Source organism: Camarhynchus parvulus, chromosome 5 (assembly GCF_901933205.1).
Source record: "Camarhynchus parvulus chromosome 5, STF_HiC, whole genome shotgun sequence".
Lineage (NCBI taxonomy): Eukaryota > Metazoa > Chordata > Aves > Passeriformes > Thraupidae > Camarhynchus > Camarhynchus parvulus.
In genome coordinates this window covers 49,902,289-49,924,888 of record NC_044575.1, presented here as the reverse complement: position 1 = coordinate 49,924,888, position 22,600 = coordinate 49,902,289, and the positions used below count along the sequence as shown (strand labels likewise).

The following is a 22,600-nucleotide window of genomic DNA, read 5'->3' as shown; positions in this document are numbered from 1 at the left end:
GAAGCATGTGTTTTGGGGCTGCTGTGGCAGCGACAGAACAGCTCTGTGTGAGGGCAGGGTTTCTGGGAATTGAAAATGAAAGTATTTTTATTAACTTGCTTCCTGTGATTTCTTATGCGTCCTTCCCTGAATGCTTTCTGTTCTGAAGAGAACAGATTATTCCAGTTTAACATCATGCAAGGACAGCAAAAAACTTAAAACCACAAGTAAAATATTATCTAGAGAGGTAGCAATGTAGCTGCAAAAACACACTGGGTTATTTAGTAGCTCTTCCTTGTTATACCTGGTGTCCATACAGGAGTTGTTAACGGTTAATCAACAGTCTGTGCACGCCAAGTGCAGGGAAATCTGTTGTTTCCTCTTCTCCCATCATCCCATTCTGCTGCTGTCCTTGCAGAGCAGAGATGGGACCTGTTGTGTCAGTGACACGCAGGGACAAGGACACAGACCCCTGTGGAGGGGCAGCCTGGAAGCACATGGGGGGTGGGATCTTTCTACACATTGCAGTGACTGGAGCCATATCAGTGAGAAAATAGAGGCTGGCTGGCATTTCACTCTGGCTGACTAAAGCATCTAATACTAATACTAATTAGTATTTTACATGAAATATCAAAAGACCAAGCAAAATTCCAACCTTCTTTACCTGAGCTGAACAGCTCAAAGGGAATCTTCCTCATGAAATCACCTGAGATAGTAAAAAAAAAACCCAACCAACCCAACTCCCTTTCTTTTGTGAAAGAAAATGAATCCTTTGTTTATTTTTTTAACATCCATTCACACCAATGCTTCTAGCAAAATGTCATTTGCTTTATATAGCAGGAATCTGACTCCATAATGTTTTGATAATGGTTTTGGTCCCTTCAATGGGGTGTACCAGGAAAGGTCAGGTTTTCCATTTGACTGGAGTTGCTTTACAAACAGAGGTCATTCAGAAGGTGTCCATAAGAAAGAAGAATATTTTGGGGCTTGAACCATTTCACCTTGCCCCATGAAGGTATCCCTGGGACAGCCAGCCCAGGAGCAATGCACACATAGAGGTGCTTCAGGGACATCTGCCTCAGCCAGGGCTTAGCAGAGTAACATGAGCCTCAGCAAACACCACTACAGTACTCTCTGCTCCTGGGGGGCAGTCAGAACCTGGGGGAAAAGAGGATCCACTGCCAAGCTCAGCCTGGCCACCTCATGATGGCAGAGAGGGACCCTCTTCCACAGCAGCAATTCAACTTCCCCTACCAGGACTCCTCCCAGAGATGGAGTCCTTGAAGTCTCACTCTTCTTCTTCTGAAGGAGCTTCCTCCTCCATCCTCTCTTCCCTAGATTTCAGAGATTTTCCAGCCTCATTAATTTACCAGAACCCAGTGCTATATAGGTCAGTAGAGACAGTCCAGAAAATCCAACCTAATGAAATCTTGAGTTATCAGGCATTTCTCCAAGATGAAATATTAATCATTCCTGTCCCACTTTGACACAGTGTCCAAGGACTGCAGATCCAAAGATCACTGCTAGTCTAGCTTGCAAATAAACACCATGGTTCACATCTATGCAGGGAGGAGAGAAAGTGCTGGTCCTAACCCAGGTGGTCTTCTCAAAGCAGGGCCTAGGAAATCGCACACCAAACATGTTTTGAGCCTCCACAAGGGATAGCATTCCACGAGAAATAAGCCATTACTTCTTTCCTCCAATAGCAAACTGTTCAAGAGTGATTTGCTCAAAATGGGCCAGTTTCACAGGGGCGGGGGGGTGAGAAAACAGAGCATGGAAGTTGCTGTCAGATAAAACCACAGATCTGACAATATGAAGTAATCTGCAGGAAATTGTGAAACTGAGTGATTAAAATGGAGTAAGGCCCTAATTTTTCCCAGTGTGTGACGGATGAAACACTCTGCTTCACAGGAGGAGGCAGCTGTCTGCCCACCCAGGCAGAGAGAACTGCTCCACAGCAAAGTGGCAGAGGGTCTAGAGGACAGGAACAAATGATGGAGCAAAAAAAAAGGTAGGAAAGGAGCCTGCAGGCAGGCAGTCAGCGTTAAATAGTGTAGGGAGATAGAATATAAGAAAATAAAGATAGTGTAGAAAGTAATCTTACTCCTAAGGTGTTGCAGCTGGGCCAATTACCAAAGATTAGGAACAGGCGTGACTTTAACAGGCCACAGCTGTAACCAATGAGAAGCAGAGTGCTATAAAAGTGTGGGGTGGCTGGTTGAGAAGGGAACTGGAGTTGGTTGGTTACTTTATGAAGAAGAGTCAGTGCTCTGAGGAGCTGCCCATGAGAAACACCAAGAAGGTATGAAATTTTGGTGATAAGGAGACAACAGTATGGAACCCCTGCAATAAGATGACAACAAAATAGCATCATACAGATGAGACAAAATAGCAGAGGCCTCCTTTTACAGTCTTCTTCCACAGCTCACTCACGGGATTTTACCAACTCCATCCATCCTGCAAAGCCTGTCCTCTTTCTGCTCTGCCACCACCTGCCAGCTCATCCAGCCAGGTTTGGTGAGAAAACGCTCCTTCCTCACCTCCTGCCACAATATTTTGCATTTTCCACCCCACCTGCACTGTGCAACGCTGCACTCACATGCACATCCATTAACTCCTGTCCAATTTCTTTTGGAAAAGTCCTTGACTGGAGGGACTGTTCAAACAGCGTCGCCTGCTCCGTCCCCGGGCTGTTTGCACATTGCAGAGCAGGAAAGAGTGACACCAGTGATACCAGCCGTGCTGAGCTGGCAGGGCCTGGCCCTTGGCTCCAGTGCCACGGGTGGGATGGGGAGGTAGAAACTCCTGGCTCCAGCTGTGTTATGGATTTTCAAATCAAAGCAGCTCATTGTCCTTTATCTCAAGTACTAAAGGAAAACCAATAATTCCAAGGACTCGAGAACTCACAGCAGGAATCTCACAGCAAAACAAACAGAGGCAGTAAGGAAAGCACTCTGAGCGTTGGTAAGTGCATCAGATATAAATGATACGTGGTTTCACCTCTGGAAAGCTGAAATGAGGTTTCAATGTTTCTACACACATTCCCAAGGGGAGGGAAAATACATTTCCAAGACTGAAGATGATCACAGTAATTTAAGAAGTCACAGATTTTCTGGCTTTGGGCAAATCATTCCATCTCCCTATACCTAATCTTCTCATCAGCATAACTGGTGTGTCCACTGCCATGAAGACACTGCAAGGATCCAGACACTTGGGAGTAAATAATGGGAAAAGGTGGAAGGAACAATATTAGCGCCCATCCTACAAAAACACCCCTGTGAAATTATGTATATATTGAAAATTTAAAGTGTTGCATAGATCTTTCCCCAAAATCATAGAATCACACAACCATAGAATCAGGTTTAGGTTGCAAGGGACTTTAAAGATCACCTGGTTCCAATCTTCATGCTGTGGACAAGGACACCTCACTCTAGACCAGGCTTATGAGGGCTCCATCCAGCCTGGCCTTGAACACTTCCAAGGATGGGGCAGTCTGTGCCAGTGCCTCACCACCCTCACAGCAAAGAACTTCATTCTAATATCTAACCCAAACCTACTCCCTTCCAGCTTGGATCCATTGCCCTGTGACCTGCTGCCCCATGTCCTTGTAAGCAGTCCCTCCCCCTCTTTTTTGCAGGCTCCCTTCAGCCACTGGAAGGCCCTGATTACATCACCCTGGGATGCACAGTTAAAAGAGGAAGTCTGACAGTGCACCACCCCAGCAAGCTCTCAGGAAGGATTTTTTGCCAGCCTACATTGCTAGCATTGCAAAAGAACTCCTTGCTTAGATGGAGGGGATGTCAGGACTGTTTTGACTTTCTGACTGCTTTTTGAGTTGCCTTCCAACCTCTTGCACATTTTCTGCACTTTAATGAACAGAGGATGTAGTCAGTGGCTTGGCAGCAGGCTGGGAGAGCCAGGAGCAGAGGGAGGCACACACCTTCCTGGCCTACCACCAAGTAATAAAGCACTCTTTATTTAATGCTGATATTAATGTGCAAGCTTCTACCCTTTCAGCAGAGGCACCTCAGGTGTTAGACAGTAAAACACAGCTCTTGTAGTAGGAACAGAGACAAGCTCCCAATCTATTTACTGATGTTGCTGGTGCACCATCCATGCTCTCTCCAGAGTCTGTGTTCCTGTATCTTTTTTTGCAATATTCCCAAACTGTGTCTCCTTGAGACCTCTGCTTTACACCAGTGAAAAATCTATGAGATGCTACACTGTTGACTAGCCAATGGTCTTCTTCCTTTATAACTAGCTGATTTTATATGACTTGACAACCTCAGAGCTACTTGGAAATTAGAAAGAAAACCCAGCTCTAGAACTATAAGGCATTATTGTCTGAGACTTTGAGATCAGGTGCTAAAGTCACATGGGAAAGGGTTACTTAACTGAAAAACCTGGCACCAAAGAGTGCAGAAAAGAGAACTTTTTCTAAATGCCAGTGTTATAATGGGCTTATGTTGAGAGGGGATATATACAGAGGAATTTTATCTTGCAGAAATAGAAAACAACTGAAAAGCAAAGTATGTCCCTTAAAAATACTGCTACAAAGCAAGTTTAATGCTGGAGCAGAACCCCACATTGTTGTTGGGGGTAAGGGGGCAAACAGCCTCTGATACCCATCCTAACTTGATCAATACTAATTCAGGGATCTCTGTCTGTGTGCACTGTCCTAGTGCAGATATAGACCCATTTCAGCAGCAAGTGTTCAGTCCTATGCCTCCAACATTAACCTGACTTTTTCCATTGGCCCGACCAGGAGAAAAATTAAAATTTAAGCCAGAAGTTTCCATAGCTTTTTTTTCAGGAGCACTCTCAACCTTAACAAAGAATACTCAGACACCAGTACTAACAGTACCAGGCTCTGAGTATCATAGGAAGTGCACAGTCTCACTTTTCACCTGCCTTATTTGTTCGGGAGCCATAGGAGTATCCACTTCCAGAGTTTATGGGGAGTTTCTGTAGAGGCACAATGGTCATCCTGCCAAGCCTGTTCTTTCAGTTTACAAGAAATGGGTGTCTTTACTATAAGGCTGTTGTAACAACAAGCGCTCCACGTAACAGTTGGAAGCCCACAAATGACCCAGCGGGAAGTAGCCTTGAAGACAGGCCAACATATTGAAAAATGGTCCAGACATAAACCTTAGTGGCTGTGTGCCCACTCTGGTAAATAGCCTAGCATAGATTTAGATTTAGCTGGACACCTAGTCTCCCAGTCACTGGCTTTGCATGTGAATACAGCTTGTGCCAGAGGATTTCAAATACGTGATGTTGAAAGTATATTTTTATATCTGTTGGCAGTGAAAAGCCATTAGCCTCACAGAAAGGGTCCTGTAAGAACAGGGTAACTTAAAAACAAAGCCATAAGGCAGGCAAAGGAGATTGTTCTCCTAGTTCTGCCTCCTGTTCCCCTGGGCTAAATCAGTATTACCAGCTTTCTTATCTATGAAATAGACATAATTGCACCTTTTTACCTCACAGAAACACCCTGAGGCTTAGGTTATACTGTGTGCAAATTCAGGCTGGAAAAATGCTATAAAGATGCCAGTTACTGAGCTTTTATCTTCCTTTCCTGAATGATTTCCCAACAGTTTTTGCCCACTGTCACCAATCACAAGAGCATTTGCTGAGTGACTGAGTAACTTGCAGAGGAAAGATGGGTAAAGCTGCTGTGCTGGTAGAGAGTTATTAGCTCAGGTGACTGCACTCAGTGCCCACTCTCATGTCAGCATGCCTCTTCGTGGTCCCTGGCATCTTCCAACTGAGATGCTAAATAACATCTGGGTTCTGCTGGAGACATGCTCTCAGCATCCCTGGTTGCATGGGCATGCAGAGTCTTCTGGCCTTCTCCAAGGAAAGCCAGCAGCTAAGAAACCTGCTCCACCTGCAGCAAATATAAGAGAACATAGTCCTTGTAATACTTCAAGTACTTTGGACTCAGGTCCTTACCCAAATACACAATAAAAAAGAAATTATAATTTCTTAGCCATCCTAGTACTATCACAGGCCAGAGACAAAGATGGGACCTGTAATAAGAGGAGACAAGACTCAGCATGGGCATGTGTAGCCAGCCCTCTTGGAGCCTTCTTGCTGACCACAAAAATGACAGAAAAGGAGAAAACTCAACAGTTTAGTTTAAAAAAAACCCCAAAGTCTGTATGATCCTTGAAAACAAAGACAATGCCAAAAGAGACCTTGGACTAATGCCTATAGGCAGCTTTTTCTGATTTTTGGTCTGTTCATTTCTCATCTGCTTCTAGGGAAGCACCCAGAGGTTTGCTGTGGTTTTGTATTTCAAACAAAGCACAAACCAACTGACTATGAACAGGGATAGATTCCTCCTCAGAATGAACACAAATGGTGTGGACTGTTCAGTGTGCAGGTTATGCTTCTTTCTCTTCTCCAACACACCAGCAGCCCACAGTAATCCACATACACGTGTAGCAGAGGCTGAGACAAACAGCAGAAGGTGCATGTCAGAACTTGGCCAATTCTGCTTAAACTGGAGAGGGGCAGGCTTTCCAGGAGGCATGTGTTCCCTGTAATAAAAATGTCTCCATTTTACCAGGATAAAGCAGAGAAAGTTGGAGCTAGACTGAACTTTTCAGGGCACCTTACAACTTAGAGCATGCTAAGCCACCCCAGTCCCCCAGCACCTCTGCCTCTGCTCCTCACAAGCTCAGCATTTCAGGTAAGCTCCATTTCAGGTATTAGCCAAGGCAGGTGTTTGTCTGCCATGGTTTCCCTGGGAACAGAAGAGGCCTTACATGCTGGGACCCTGACCAGGACAATTTGGGGGCTCACAAAGCCTCCAGCCATCAGCAGATCTGTAAGCAAGGCACTCTGTCTCAGCAGCACTCAGCTCCTGTACAGCTGCACCAGCTGCATTTCATGCTTTGAAGCTCCAGTCTTATCAAGGGACTTTATCAGGTTGGGAAGTTTCGACACGGCATACAGTACCTTTGAAGCCAGTGGGATAATGACATCAGAGAATACCCTAAAGCCACCCAAGGTCATAAAGTTAATGGATAATAAAGGCATCTAGTCCCCTGAGAATAATGTCTTAGCTGCTCTGCCTTCAAATACAGCTGCATCCAGAGGTTCTGGAGTTTCCCACTGATCTGACTCAATAACATAACATCAAGTGGGACAATGCAAACAACAAGGAGGGCAGCAAACACAGGAATGTTTAGGAAAACAAAGAAAATGGACAAGGAAAATGAATCCACACAAAGGGACCCAGTGAATTCACCTGGAGAAGATTATTTTTCAGACAAAGGTGCTGTCTTCCTAGGTGCAATGTGCCCCAGTGTTTCTCTCATTTCACCACTTGGATTTATTTGCCAGTGCTTTGGATGCCAGCCACTCTGTAAAGGACTCTATCATCAAGCCTGGTTGTGCTGGACTGCAGCTTCTGGGAAATGCAAGGTTTTCCTTCAAAGCAGTTTAGTGCTGTAAATGCACTGGATTGATTTTTGCATTAAATGCACTGGATTGATTTTTAATGCGTTGTTCCACATTGCACATGGTCTGAAGGCCACCCACATTCATATATCATGGGGCACACAGCTGCTGCCCCAAAGAGACTTCGAAGAGTGATTTAGGAAAGCAAAAAATGTGCTAGGAAGAACAAAATCCAGTCACAGCTCAAAATAGAAAGAGGAACTGATGCATTTTTATGGGTAACACGATGACAGCTGAAGCTGTGATGATGCAGCAGTTAACCTTAGAAGTTAAGGAAGGGTCTGAGGGCAGCAGGCTGCATGAAAGAGAATTCCCATCAAGGTAGTCCCAGAGCTGGCCAAGCCTCAGCAAAGCTCTAGGGAGCAAAGAGGAGGCTCCCTCATCCACCACCCTCCACATTGTAGTGGGACCTTTCTACTGGGATATGACCAATTGTTGATGCCAAATTCACAAGCAAACAGAAAGATTTTGAAACACCTGAGTCAACAATGTATATTTTATTGCATGCCACTGCTACCAGAATTTCCACGAGTTCATCACAACTCCACATTTTTATTCATTTCCTACTTCATTGTGCCCCACTGTTTCATGTTACACTTACCTGCAGTGTTTATTCTGTCACACTGCTTGCTCTCAGCCTTTTTCTGTTCAATTCCCTAATCTCCTGATGCCCCTGAGCAGGTTTCAGTTTGGTGGCACCATCTCACAGATTTCCCCTGTGTGCCACTGAGGACAGCAGACAGCCAACAAGGTCACTCCTTGACACAGGAATGAGGAGAAATTCCCTCTGCTATCTCACCCCTCCAGCATCCTCTGCAAAGCCTCTTCCACCTAAAAGACAAAGGGACAAAGGTAAGAAGTTTTTTGAAGGGTTAGATTAAGTTATAACTTTTTCTCTCAGACACATGGCAGTGCAGCTGGTAGACTCTATGTTCCCCAAGCTGCTCTGGGCTCTTTCTTTTCTGCCTGTTTTATTTGAGAGCCCACGCTTTGCCATGAAGTGAGGAAGCCCAGTGCTCCCAAAGAAGGAGAAAGCAGGAAAAGCACAACCCCTCACTCCAGCCTTCCAGGGGATGCATCCCAGCAGTTGCAAGTCGTGTTTGGAACAGCCTCAGCAGAATGAGAAGGAAGGCAGTCACAGCTGAGCCCAATCCATGGAGCCTGGAGGGCACAAAGGTCCCAACAGGCATCTGAGTCACACTCTGAGCCAGAGGCATTGCACATCAACAAAGCAGACACAAGATCAGACACAGCTTCTGAAAAATCTAGGAAAACAGCCTGAGAGAAGAGGAGAATGACTAAATCTGTTTTCCTTCTGTGTCAGGCTAGGTGTCCTCTCCAAAACCATATCTGTACTGCACATATATGGCCCTGGATGAATATTCAAAATACTTGACCTAAGAAATACTACCCTGTTGACGGTTGTCACAAGGGTTTTGGGGTGAAGGAAAAGACGAGATGGGCTCCATGATCAGAAGGCTTGATTTATTACGTTATGATATAAACATCTATTTAAACTATACTAAAAGAAAAAGAAAAGGAGAGTTTCCAGAAGCTGCTAGCTACCTAAGAAAAGTAAAGAATGAATAACAAACCAGCTCTCTCGGACTGTGTCTGAGAGATCTCAGTTCTGGATTGGTCACCAACTCCAAACATCCAAACTGGACCAATCCAGGCAGACCTGTTACATTCCACAGCAGCAGATAACCTATTGTTTATGTCTGGTTGCTGAACTTCTCAGCTTCAGCAGGAAAATCCTAAGAGAGGATTTTTCATAAAAGAAATGTCTGTGACACTACCCAGCTATACGAGCCCTAATACTTCCTTGCATTTATGACACAAATACAAGCATCTCTAGTGACTCACTGTCCCACCCACGCACAAGATCAATAAACTCATCCACATTCACACAGCGCTGCCTCACAAGTGTAACTTGAACTGAAAACAAAACAAAACCCCAAGCAAGAAAAAAAGAACGAGGGACAAAGTCCCCAGTGGGACTAAAGCCATGCTCATGCCTTAGTGAACCAGCCCTGGACATCTCAGACTTTGTACCAACGAGCCCTTGATGTTCTCTGCACCAGTACTTAAAGTGGCCACCACCCCGCTGCCCTGCTCCAATGGCATTCAGTAGCATTGAATAAAACATTCTGTAAAATTAAATAAAGCTTATTAGGAACAGCTCAAGCATACAGGAACAAGACAGGCCTTGGGAGATTGCAGCAACCTGGGAGGGGCTGCACAAACATCAACAGCAGGGTTAGAATTCAAGTGATCTTGACAAACTGGAAATACAATCTGGAAAAAGCAATTTAGCATGAACAGCTAGGAATGATGACAGAAGGTCAAGGTCAAGGTAGGGAGCATTGTGGCACGCAGCTGGTCTACCAGAAGGGACCTGGAGCACATCATATGTCACAGGCTGACCATAAGTGAGCAATATCATATCATGTTATATGTTATATGTTATGTTTTATGTTATGTCTCTTGTGAATATCTGATCTCATATTCAGATACAGGAACAAGAGTGTTGTCTGCAAGTACCCAGGGTAATCTCCCAGAGCACAGCAAGGCCTTAGGGCTTGGTTCAAGGAACTCTACATCAGCTGAAGAAAGGGTCTAAGAAGATTCAGAGATCAGAAGATAATTATTAATTAATATAATTCAGAGAAGAAAAGACTAAGACTGAAACCATCTTCAGATAACCTAGAAGTGTCTACAAAGAGAGAGGAAATGTTTTCCCTGACAACTGTGAGCAAACATTAGAATTACAAAACCACCTCTGGTAGAGAAGGTCATTCCTCTGAGGCAGGCTGCTTGGGAGATCAGAGGATTTGAATAACAGATTAAAAACAGTTTGGCCAGGAACTTTTTAGGCAAAGCTGATCCTTCCAAGTCTTGTGCTACAACACAGAGACTTATGACATCCAGATTTTCACCTACAAAACTCTGCACATGGTTGTAGCTTCCCCCATAGATCCAGGGTATACAAATCACAGAAAATCGTTTCCACTTATACTTGCATACAATGCTTAAGGAAAAACGACTGGTCAGGGATTTCTGTCTGGTCACAAGCACCTTCTGTAGGTGTGTGAGTTCAGTAAAATCTAAGGCTCCTGTTGGGAGGTGGGTGATAGAGCAGGATGGGCAGCTCCCAAAGCCACTGATGCTGTGTCAGGGGCAGGACCAGCCCGTCTACCTGCTCTCTAGTACCAGCTGGTCATACCCAGGTAGGGCAGGTATGTGAATGAGGGGACTCAAATCATCCTAGAGACACCTTGGTGCTTTATTCAATTTAATGGCTTTTAGAGATGAGAAGGAAATCAAATCAGCATTGGATTGGAAGATATGGGTAATGTCAGGGATTCATTGAATGTTTTGCATTTACATCTTGTCTACTTATTAATTGTAATGATTGTCCAAGAGCTGCTTAATCTGGGACAGATTCTTATTTTTTTTGTTCTACTAGTAGTTTCAGACCTCTTTGAAAGCATCCTTGTCTTTGTCGATTTGTTTGGGTGCTTTCTTTGCACAGAAGGTAAAAGCTGGATTGATTTTTAATGTGTTATTCCACTGCAAGATCATATTGATTTTTTATGGAGATTGTACACCTAAAAAAAAAAAACCTGCCACACCATGGAAAGTAATTAAAAATAAAAAAAAAAGGAATAAAAATCCACCTATCTGCTTTTTCATTCTGCTTCTGGAATTTGCCCTCCAAAATTAATTTAGACTGTGCAGGCCCTGAAGAAGATCCTGTTACTCTAAGCAAAGCTGGAATAGGCTACTTATTGTTCTGGGCCACTGGTATTCCCCTTTCTCAGACATTGCCTGCAGAAATAACGAGCAGCTTAAACAGGGCTCCCTTTTCAAACTGTCAACAGCTTGAGTTCCCCATTTAAGCACTCTGGCATCAGGGCACCCTGCAGCCAGGCAATGTTAGCAGGAAAGCAGAATTAATGCAGAACAAGAAAAGCCTGCGGTGAGGGAGAGGCCCCCTTGTGCAGGGTGAAGTGCAGCAGTGCTGCGCAACACTGAGATCCAGGGCTCTGCAAAGCCCCACTCGTTTGTGCCTTTGACCACCAAAGACAGGGTCTCATTCCCACACTTCCCATTGTGCCATGGGGGCAGCATTCAGCACAAGGCCCATATCTGCTGGTGCAACACTTCCTCCCCTCTCTGGGACGATATTCTGGGGAGGAGACTGGTAACAGAATCACAGAATGGTTTGGGTTGGAAGGGACCTCAAAAACCACCCAGCTCCAGCCCCTCTGCCATGGGCAGGGACACACACCTCTCACTAGAACGGGTGGCTTGAAATGCCATTCCATTTTGCCTTGAACACTTCCAGGGATGGGGCATCCACAGTTTCTCTGACATGTTCCAGAGCATTGCCAGCAGGATGAGGAGAGTGATCCTGCCCCTCTACTCAGCCCTGGAGTGCTGTGTCCTGCTCTGGGCTGCTCAGTACAAGAGGGACAAGGAGCTCCAGGAGTGAGTCAGCAAATGGCAACAGAGTTGATTCAGGAACAGGAACACATCTCTCAGGCTGATGGAGCTGGGCCTGTTCAGCCTTGAGGAGAAACCATGGAGAAGGGACTCAGTCAATGTCTGTGAGCATCTGAAGGGAGGGTGTTGAGAAGATGGGCCCAGGCTCTTATTGGTGGTGCTGAGCAACAGACAATGGGCAGAAATCGATGCACAGGAGGTTCCACCTGAATATGAAGAACTCCTTTACTGTGCAGTGACTGCAGAGCAGAACAGATTTCCCGGAAATGGCCTGGAGTGAAGGTGAATACCTCAGGGAAGGTATTCAAGAACCATCTGGATGCAATCCTGTGCCACGTGCTCTGGGGTGACCCTGCTTAAGCAGGAAGGTTGCACAAGAACCAACACTGTGGTCCCTTCCAGCCCAAGATGTTCTGTGAAGATGTCCCTGGAGCCTTCTCTTCTCCAGCCTGAACACTCCTGACTCCCTCAGCCTTCCCCTGTAACAGGTCTGGCAGGTATTTTACCCCTGTTGAAAGGGGAACCCTCTCCAAAGCCCTCATGCTATCAGCTCCTTAGGCTTTCTAACCACAAGCCTCTCCCAGGAAGCAAGACCCCCCCAGGACACCCTCCCCAAAATAACTGAGGTGCCATTGATGCATCACCAGAGGGATGCTCTTCCCCCTCCAACCACCACCTCCTCCCCAGCCTCCCAATTTTTTCCCCAGCCTTTCCTTCTGGTTCATTGCGCAGCTGTCGCAGAGAGAGCAGTGACAGGTTGAAGGCGGGGGGAGAGGGAGGTGCCGGAGGGAAGCGCAGTCTCGGCATTCCCGGCATCTCCATCCCGTCGCTGGCCGGGAGCCGCCCCCGCGCGGCCGCCAGTGCTGGGGGCGGCTCGGGGGGAGTTGTCCCTCGGCCCCCGCCCCCGGAGGCGCGGCCCGAACCTCGCAAGGGTAGAAAGGGCCGGGCGGGGGGCGCGGCGGCAGAGCCCGGAGCGCAGGGCCCACGCCGCCGGCATGGCTCTGGATTTCCTGGCGGGATGCGTCGGCGGTGAGTGCCGGCGTCTGCGGGGAAATAATCATTAAAAATGGTGGGGAAGGGGGAGAAAAAGGGGAAAGGAGAGAGAGGGAGAAGGGGATGAGAGAAAAAGAATAATATAAAAATAAGCAGAAAAATAGCTAAAAGGAAAAAGGGAAGTAAGGGAGAAAAATGAAAAGGTAGGAAATAGAGAAGAGGCGGAGAAGGGAATAGAGAGAAATGTTTTTAAAATGCGGAAGAAGGGCAGGCAGGTCGGCGGGGAGGGCCGGGCGCCGCGCTGTTATTTTGGGAGCGCAGGATGGTGCGCGGCGATGAGCGCGGCCCCGCTGCCGCGGGGGCCGAGCCCGGGCCGGGGCAGCCCCGGGGTTCCGGTGCCGGGTCCCACCGAGCCCCCCGAGTGCCGCAGCGCCGGGGCCGGGAGGAGCGGGGCATGGCCATGGGGACGGGGGTGTGGGGCGGGCACAGGGGCAGCGGGGCGATGGGAACCCCGACCTGAGCACAGCGACCCCGGGCAGGGTTAAGGTGGAGAGGGGCGAACACGCACACGCGTCCTGCGCTCCCCGCGCATCTGCGGCCGGCCTGCGCCTGCTATATTTAGCAGTTGTTAAATTGTGCTTAGGAGACTTATTCTCGCGTCTCTTCGGGTATTTGCGCTTGCTGTTTTTCTTACCAACCTGGCGAGCATGTTTGAAATTCCTTTTTTCCGGCGTCTCTCTGATCTCATCCTAGCCCTCCTTGCCTTGCCAGGGTTCCCTCGGGGTCAGCCGCCCCGCTGGCCTTTCCGTGCCCAACACCGTGCACATTGCTGCTTTTCTATCTTGGGCCGCGTTGCTGCCGTGCTGGCCAACCTGGGCTGCACTGTCCTGGGGCAGGCCCTGTGCAGGGAGCGCAGCTCTGCTTCCCTCAGGGATGTGGGAAGGGGTTCCCCGGGCAGGGAGGGCAGCTCTGCTTCCCTCAGGGATGTGGGAAGGGGTTCCCCGGGCAGGGAGGGCAGCTCTGCTTCCCTCAGGGATGTGGGAAGGGGTTCCCCGGGCAGGGAGGGCAGCTCTGCTTCCCTCAGGGATGTGGGAAGGGGCGCGGACGCTCCTGTAGCTCTCGCTGTTGCCAGCGGTCATTGTAGGGATTGCTGGGTCACAGAGGATTCATTGCTCCAGCCTGTGTGTGCAAAATGCCTGTGTTCAGGTTGGTGTAACTAATAGGCCTGCATGTGGCTTCTAAAAAGTCCTTTGATGATAGAATAAAGCAAAGGTTTTCAGTAATGTGTGGTCCCTCTGCAGGTGCTGCTGGAAAGGCTGTTCCAGATTCCATTAATGCAGAGAGCATTAATGCTCTGCTGCCTTCAGAGATGCTTACATGTTCTCTGTGCCTGCACAGAGCGATATGCACATGGGATATTGTGTTTTAGAGGAAACCTGCATTTTCTGCCCACTGGACTTGCCTTGAGCTGAGGCCAGGAGTCATGGCTGTACACTCCATATGGTGGCACAGTCTCTGGTCACAGCTCAACCCCTGCCTGGGGCTCAGAGCCTCCCTGGGAAGCATAAAGGCACCTGGTACTGGCCTGGAGGACTGAATTGTAGATCTCTTATCTCCTGACTTGGTGCTCTTTTGACTGGTTTGCCAACCATGTTGTGCACTCACACCTCAGGCCGGTGGTCCTGCTGTAGCTCCAGAGCCAGGAGGAAACTTCAGAGTAACAACCATGGCATTCATTTCATTTCAGGTGCCGCTGGTGTGCTGGTGGGACACCCCTTTGACACTGTTAAGGTGGGTTCATTATGAAATATATTCATCTCTAAGTAGAAAACTTCGTTTCTCCAAGCAAAAAAGTCCCCAGACGCTGTAGGAATGTAAATCTGTGTGGGAAAGCTTGGAGCAACCCTCCACAGCTACTGGTTTAGATTCTTCAATCTCCAGCTCTTCAGAAGTGAAAACTTAGTAACATAAACCTTGGCCTTAAACTGCAAATTCAGTGCAGTAACAATTACATATTTGGAAATACAACTTTGCATTGAAGTAAATTTTGCTCTAAGCTTGCTTCTCTGCAGCTGTTCAACACTAACTGCTGAAACTGCCTCTCCCTGCACTTGTAGCTCAAACCCACTTTGTTAGTGTGTTGAAAGGTTGGTGTTCTGTTTTCCCCTCAAGCTCTGCTATTACTCCTTAATTTGTAGCATTAGGTGGAAGTCAATAAAAATCCACAGTATGGAGCTTGTCTGGGGGCTGTTTCTTCCAAGTATTATTATATATTTTTATAACTTTCCAAGTTAAAATTGGTTTTCTGATGGTTAGTTGTGTGTGTTACACATACTTCAGCTACCATAAATACAAGATTTGAGATCTCCTGGAGGGTCCCTCAGCCAGGGCTCTCAGAAGCCCAAGCCCATTTTTCAGAACAGAATGACGATTTGAGTCATCTTTTGGCAGCCTTATCCAAAGCCTTGCCGTGCAGAATGGAAGGGATATCGGTGCGTTCCCTGCTCAAGTAATCCATCAGGTCACTTGACTGCAGCAGACAGCATGCCACGTAGTAGTTCTATATTTGGAACACCTGTACCTTGCTGAATTTAGATATGCAAAGGCTGTGGGCTGATAGTGTTACCCAGGACCCCAGCACAATCTGTATTCCAGCACATGGTTAGTTCAATACAGAATTCCTGACTTAGTGGATACTGATCCTCCTTGCAAGCTGCTCAAGCAGTAAAATCTTTTTGTTGCTCAGAATGTGGCACATTTGACAGTTAAATAATTCAGCTGAATTCTAGAATATATTTTCAGGAATAGCATCATCCAGACTCGCACAATTTTTATTATGGTGGTACAGGGCCAGCTGTCTTTTTCTCTCCCATCCTGCCAAGTTTTACATGCTTAACTGAAGGCGATCAATCATTTCATTGAATCCAGTAAAACTGCTAAAATTCTATGCTCAGACTAAAGGTAACCATGTGTGGGTTTTAGTTGGTGGTTTGTTTGTTTTGTTTTTCTTTTTAAAGTGGAACAGCTTCTATTGCATGAAGCTGAACATTTAACTGTAGAAACTGGGGCCCCCTTGCTGGTTTCAGCAGATGTATCATTGCAAAATAGATGTATCAGCTTGGGAAAAAAGCATCTTACTTCACAACAGAACGAATAATTTGTTTTTAAATATTTTATGAAATCTAATGTGACACATTATATTTTCATATCCTTTAGAAGTTATTGTATGTGTTTATCTCTATTTTGTTAAAACAAATACTAATGTTTGTATTATTAGCTGGCGTAGCCACCACTGTATGTGGAAAAACTAACCACCCTTTAAGGAAAAAAAAAAAAAAGACATTGCATAACTTGTGTATGTATATGTGTTAATTCTTAACTTTTTATTATTCTGCAGTGTTTAAAGGGCTAGCTGGTAGTCACCTTAGACTGTGCATTTTTAATATAACTGAACAATGGGAAAGCTGCTTAGATAAGCCAAAGTTTTACATCTGCCTTGGCATTTAAGCTCTTTTGGTTTTTTTTTGGCTGGTGCTTGTGTTTCGCAGAGCTGGGAGGGGGATGGTGGGACACACAGGGAGACATTAAGCTGGTGAAGTCACCCTGCAAAACCTGAAACTGAGCAGATCTCAGAACTGGCAAACTCTTTATCCCTGGTTTGTTGATGTAATGTATAAAATTGCTTTTTTGCTTTTAACTGCCTTTACTTTCTGAGCTAGGGGCTGTCTTCATTAACAGCAAAAGTGTTACTTTGTTGTAGATGACAGATAAGCCTCATCACGGGAGAGTTACCTAGTAAGTATAGCCCAGGTGAACACTTCTGTTTCTCTCAGTCTTAATTTATTCCCAAATGTATTAGTTCAAGTAAAGAACTGAAAGACTTATGAAGCTTTTTCCCTTTTTAATTTTAAACTGATGTGTCCCTCTTCTACAGCTATGGCACGGAGGGAGCGGGGTTTAAATATCCCTTTTTTTAAATGTAGTTTTATTCTGAACCTTCTTTCTGCTATGCATTTCTGGCTGTATACACTCCCACACACAATGCCTCTAAAACCAAATCTCAAGCACACTGCTGTTGAAGACTTATCCACTACATATTCTTGGATGATGTTTTCATTGCTCAAATACTTCTGAAGTCACTGATTTCCCACATTATCGAATGCTTGGATTGTTTTAAGGATGTAGTGCTTTGGGTTTCTTTATTTAGTCTTGAGTGCCTTTATGCAAGTCTTCAGTGATGTGAAATTACTGGGTGTTGTTAGTGGAGCTAAAACCTTAGTAACAGTGTTTTCCCATAAGAAGGAAGCTAGGTAAATGGGCCATGAAGGGAACAGGTGGATAAACTTTGCGCATGATTCATCTTTCCTGTAGTTGTTCAAGCTCTAAGGAGCTTGTTGAATATGGCATTAACACACATGAAAATGCAAGCTTTTTGTGTGCTCATTGCCATACCTGGCAGCTTGCTGATGTGGGTACCCTTGTGTGACCAGCACTGTGCTCAAGAGAAAGAGGATTTTCATTCTTAGACCTGGGTAGTCAGTACTCTAAATATTCTACCCTACAGCAAAGCTTAATTGGTTAATATTTCATAAAATATTTAGACAAAAATAGAGGGAGCTGTATACCACTAGGAAATTCAGCCCATAGATATGGCTAATTCTAAACTATTAAGCACAAGCAGAAAAGATAAAGTAAGAAGGTTTCTAAGCTGCAAATCCCCCAAAGCCCTTACATGTGGAAGTCAAGGTTTGAAACAATAACAGTAAATTCTAAATGGAGTAAAACCTTTGTTTGTGCAATTGTGACAACTTGCTAAGATTTGCCTTTGCTTGTGGACCTGCTTCTTTAACGGTTTTGACAGTCTGCCTACCCCCAGAAGTCACTTGGAGTGACAGAGGATTTATTTTCTTTGAATCCTACTGTAAACCTGCTTTTAATGCTGAGATGTTGCAAGGCCCAAGGTGATCTCAGCCTCCCACTATGGCTAGCATACGCTAATGTACATACTAAAACAACACTGAAAACTAAAGTTCTGATTTACAAAGCATAAAATAACATGTGTGGTAGGAAAACCATTGAAACTGTCAATTACTTTTTGCTTTGAAGAAAGCTAACCTGAGTATAGCATTGGGACAAACCACCTCCATAAATCATATGCTAGACACACAGATTACAGTCTTTCATTGCTGTGGTGGTGGTTTTTATTACTTTAGGCAACCATGAAAAAAAATTAAATGCATGAATGTTTCACATAGATGTAAAGATGTTCTTCTTTTGCTCAGAACAAGAGACTGAAGTTTTTTTGCCCTGGAGTTGCAGCAGCAGCAGCATTACAGGGTTAATAAGCTTCTTTTCTGAAGATCATTCCGTCCCTCCATGTGGGAGATCAAACACAGATTTATAATTTCATCAGTCTAGTGAAATCAACTTATTTCATTGCTGGGTGTAGAGCTTTGCCTGAGCTAGGTAGAACTAAGACTCTTTTAAAGTGTGCTGAGGGCAAATAAGCATGAAAGAACAGAAGTGAAATTTTCCATTATGGGTTAAAAAGCATCCAGAAAAGGGATCTCCTAAGAGCAGCAGCTACAATAGCATTCATCTCTCCAGCAGAACATACTGCTTCAGTTTTGGAAAAGTTAATTGACTGCTAACATTTAAAGGTTTGAAGCAGCTACACCCTCACCAATTGCTTGCGTTCAGCAGGCTAAAAAACTAAACCAGGCTGAAATTTAAAAGGACAAATGGCTTTTTACTCCTTCCCTTATGCAAAGGTACACATTTTAAGAGCCACTGCCCAGCTACCCTCTGGTAAAAAAAAAAATTAGATCTCAATGAATGGTCCCAAATCTGGCATTTAGAAACACTATGGGTATTGTAGAAAGTTTCCATCCCTTTAAAATTATCCTAATCTCATGCTTGACTTGCAAATAATTTTTAAATTAAATTGCTTTAGGTTTGCACAGGTATTCCTTAGTGTGAACAGAAGTATTCTTGGCAAGTAAAGAAAGTCCCTGTTGTAGCCTGTACTGGAAAGCATCTGTTTGAAATTCTAGATGTCAATGTACCCTTCCACTTATTGGTTTGCTAATAGTTACAAGAAGTTAATGATCCTCTTCCCTCACGTTTTCACTCCCTAAATTAATTCAAAACACTTAGACAAGATTATTCAAATTATTGTGCCACATGTGGCATTCCAGAGTCCAGCCTGTGCTCTTGCATATGCATTGCTATAGAAAATCTCCACATAGGTACAAGACAGTAGCTTACCCTTTAGGCTGTTCCTGATGTACAAACTGGTATCTCACACAACTTTTTATAGGTCCGTCTGCAAGTTCAAAATGCAGAGAAACCTCTCTACCGCGGGACTTTCCATTGCTTTCAGTCCATCATAAAGCAAGAATCTGTAAGTACAAAATTAATGCTTTGTGTATTTTTTTAAAAGTCTTTTTGTGTATTTTGGCTCAGGAGGGTGGGAAAGCTGTTAAAAACAAAGCTGGCAAATGTTGAAGATCAAGAGATAAAGCATGCTCTGAACCTCCCCTCACCCTAGGGCAGATATTGTAGTCAGAACTTTGCCAGAAACTTTGGGAAGAAGATTACTAAGTAAGAAGATGGTCTTTTGAGGCTAACTTATTAAATAAAATAAGTAGTTATTTAAATAACTAGTTTTCTGAGAATTTAAGCAATGAGTGAAGAAATTGGTGAGGTGTTTTTGCTGCTGCTGAAACTTTAAGACCATTGTTAAAAAGCTGGTTTCAGGATTTAAGTAAGCTATTTTAAAAAGTATAAAATTTGCCAGAGAACTGATCTCTGGGTGGAGTAAAATTATTTTCTGAATGTCTTCAACTATATTTTTGTACTGCTAAATTGCTTAGATGTTTGTGTGCTAGGCAGAGATGAAATTCTTATTACAAAACGTTTGTGATGGGGTACAAGGGAGAGCCAGGAAGGCTGTGTTCTGCACTTTAAGGAGGTTATCCACACCACTGCTAAAAAGGGTTTTTCCTCCCTTCTTCCATTAGGCTTTTGGACTCTATAAAGGTATTGGGTCACCAATGATGGGACTGACATTCATTAATGCACTGGTGTTCGGTGTGCAAGGCAACACCCTTCGTGCTCTGGGCAAAGACACTCCTCTGAACCAGTTCATTGCAGGCTCAGCAGCAGGGGCCATCCAGTGTGTCATCTGCTGCCCCATGGAGCTGGCAAAGACAAGGATGCAGCTTCAAGGAACGGGAGAGTACAAACTGAAAACGAAGAACTACAAAAATTCTCTGGACTGTTTGATCAAAATCTACCAGAAGGAAGGGCTGAGGGGCATCAACAGGGGCATGGTCTCTACCTTCATAAGAGAAACTCCAAGCTTTGGCTTTTACTTCCTCACCTATGACTGCATGACTCGGTACTTGGGCTGTGAGGCTGAGGACAGCTATGTTATTCCCAAGCTGCTGTTTTCTGGGGGGATGTCAGGCATTGTGTCCTGGCTCTCCACCTACCCCATGGATGTGATCAAGTCGCGGCTCCAGGCCGACGGCGTCGGGGGCATCACGCAGTACAGCGGCATCCTGGACTGCATCCGCAAGAGCTACTGCGAGGAGGGCTGGAGGGTGTTCACCAGGGGCCTCACCTCCACGCTCCTCCGTGCTTTTCCTGTCAATGCAGCTACCTTTGCCACTGTCACTGTGTTCCTGATGTACATGAAGTCAGAGGACAACCTTCCCGAATGCGAGCCGGGCTCGGTAATCCCTCAGCCTTCCAGTTTGTGAACCTTCTCTCCTTGTTCTCCCCATCCAAAGCCCAGCTGGTTGGGTTTTGTGAAACATGAACACTCGACCCACACAGGTAGTGTAGATTTATGCTATTTGTATAAAGAATTCCTAAATGTATCAAATTGGGATTTCATCTCACTACTTGTATAAGCAGCATCTTGCCTTATTCAAGACTCCACATCTAGTAGTATTCAAGTAAGAGGGGGACCTGCCCTTAGAAAGTTGCTGTTGTGGCTCCAGAAGAGGCTCTGGAGAGTGTTCTAGCACCAGAAATCGAGTTTTCTTTCTCTCAGGTTCTGAATGACTGAGTTGAGTTGAGTTGAATGCAGAAATGTTTTCATGAAAGAAATACTCATTTTGTATGTGACAGGAGTCAGTGTACTCCTCTAAGGTGAAGAAGGGAGAAGAAGTTTAGTGGTGGAGGCATTTTGCAGGTAACCCTGAACTGTAAAGGCATGGACTAGCATTCAGCTAGTCCTGTGTTTTAGTTTTCCTTTGCTTTTATATGTCAAGGGTTTTAGTAGCAACTTTGTTCATACTGATTTGTAAAAAACAAACAAACAAATTTGTACCTAAGTTACTCCCTGACCTTTCAGCTTTGAATAAATATCTTAAGCACAACGTTAGCATCTGCACTCAAATGCACTTGTTCCTCAAATCTCAAGGCTTGTAAGGATTTAGGGAAACTCAAATCTAGTAGGACTGGTGTTGTTTGCCCTCACCTCTTTCTCATTTGGTGGGTGCATGGACTGTATTGAGTAGTTCAGTCTAGTGGACTTTGTTCTCTGAAGTTAATGCAACTTTGCACCACTTCTCCCAACATGCCCCATAGCAGCCAGTGATGTACAGAAGTCAAAGTCCTGCCTGTGGTATTGCACAAAATGTTTGTGGGTGCAATGTTAGCTTAGCAGCCTGAAGTATCTTAGAAATACATAAAATATCTAGGACTGGAGGTTTCATACCTTTCCAGAAAACAGAGGTGTAAGTGTCTGAAATGATTACTGTTCAATACACTTGCATTATGAATTTAAACAATACTGATTTTTATGTATTTAGTTACAGTGCTACTGCAAAGAAGACTGAAAAGGGTCTTAGAGAATTTTCTTGTTACATTAATCTGCTGTATTTTTTTACCAGTCTGTTCAAGAAGAATTGAATTAGCCAAAGAGCTACAAACAGTTATTTAAGATTTGAGCTAAAAGCTACACATATTTGGCACAAAGAGCCAGGAGGAAGGACTGTATGTGTGTGAGCAATGTTTTCAAACATATCAAACTAGTTCAGTAAGTACAACTTGTTACACTTTTGGTTGGGACAAGTGCAATATGTGTTTAATATATATGAATTTTCTAAAGAAGCGTTGTTTCATAGCATTTTGCACTGTAACAAAATATGCTGGAGAAACCTGTAAAATTGGTATCTTTTTATACCTTGAAGGTATGGTGGATGTTTTAGTGCCTACTTGCACTGAGATTCAAATTGAATGTTAAATCTGTCTACTGAGCTGCATATGCACAACAAATCACAGCAAAGACCATTTACACCTTTGTACAGAAGTATGTCAATTCTTGTATATATATTGAGGGAATAAATTTTTTTAAAATTTTGCCTTTGATTGTTTGAAATTGTTTTGGTTTTTTTTTATGTTTTACTCAGATGCTTCCTTGTGTTAAATCAAGCTTGCATGAGGATGGGGTTTTTGGTTTTTGCCAGGGAAAACTTGCTCTGTATCTGCCTTGTGTGCACCACTGAGAAGGGCAGGGCCTTGCTCTGGCTTAGGCTCCACCAAAGAAAGGAAGTTGCCTGACCTCACCTCTTTAAACTGACCTTTCCTCTTCTGAAAGAACAATCCTACTTTGAGAGCCAAAGAGCTACCC

The 22,600-nt window shown here is 44.7% G+C and overlaps 1 protein-coding gene across 4 annotated transcripts; it reads left to right on the top strand.

Annotated features, from left to right (window-relative positions):
- The first annotated feature begins 12,823 nt into the window (after positions 1–12,823).
- On the top strand, positions 12,824–22,331 carry SLC25A29 (solute carrier family 25 member 29). Of its 4 annotated transcripts, XM_030950343.1 has the most exons (5): positions 12,824–12,990; positions 14,702–14,745; positions 16,715–16,749; positions 19,274–19,357; positions 19,977–22,331. In XM_030950343.1, exon 5 carries the CDS (start codon positions 20,010–20,012, stop codon positions 20,718–20,720), a length of 711 nt encoding a protein of 236 aa, XP_030806203.1. In that variant the 5' UTR covers positions 12,824–12,990; positions 14,702–14,745; positions 16,715–16,749; positions 19,274–19,357; positions 19,977–20,009; the 3' UTR covers positions 20,721–22,331. The 4 variants fall into 4 exon arrangements, with proteins under 4 accessions (XP_030806203.1, XP_030806206.1, XP_030806205.1 ...); XM_030950346.1 differs by lacking the exon at positions 16,715–16,749; XM_030950345.1 differs by lacking the exon at positions 12,824–12,990 and having other exon boundaries at positions 14,729–14,745; positions 16,674–16,749.
- Positions 22,332–22,600: the final 269 nt, after the last annotated feature.

Bases quoted from the DNA above. Each gene is read 5' to 3' on its own strand.
- SLC25A29 (XM_030950346.1), top strand. From the start codon at position 12,957: ATGGCTCTGGATTTCCTGGCGGGATGCGTCGGCG. The intron at 14,746-19,273 runs GTGGGTTCATTA...AACTTTTTATAG, and splicing joins ACCCCTTTGACACTGTTAAG to GTCCGTCTGCAAGTTCAAAA. The intron at 19,358-19,976 runs GTAAGTACAAAA...TTCTTCCATTAG, and splicing joins CCATCATAAAGCAAGAATCT to GCTTTTGGACTCTATAAAGG.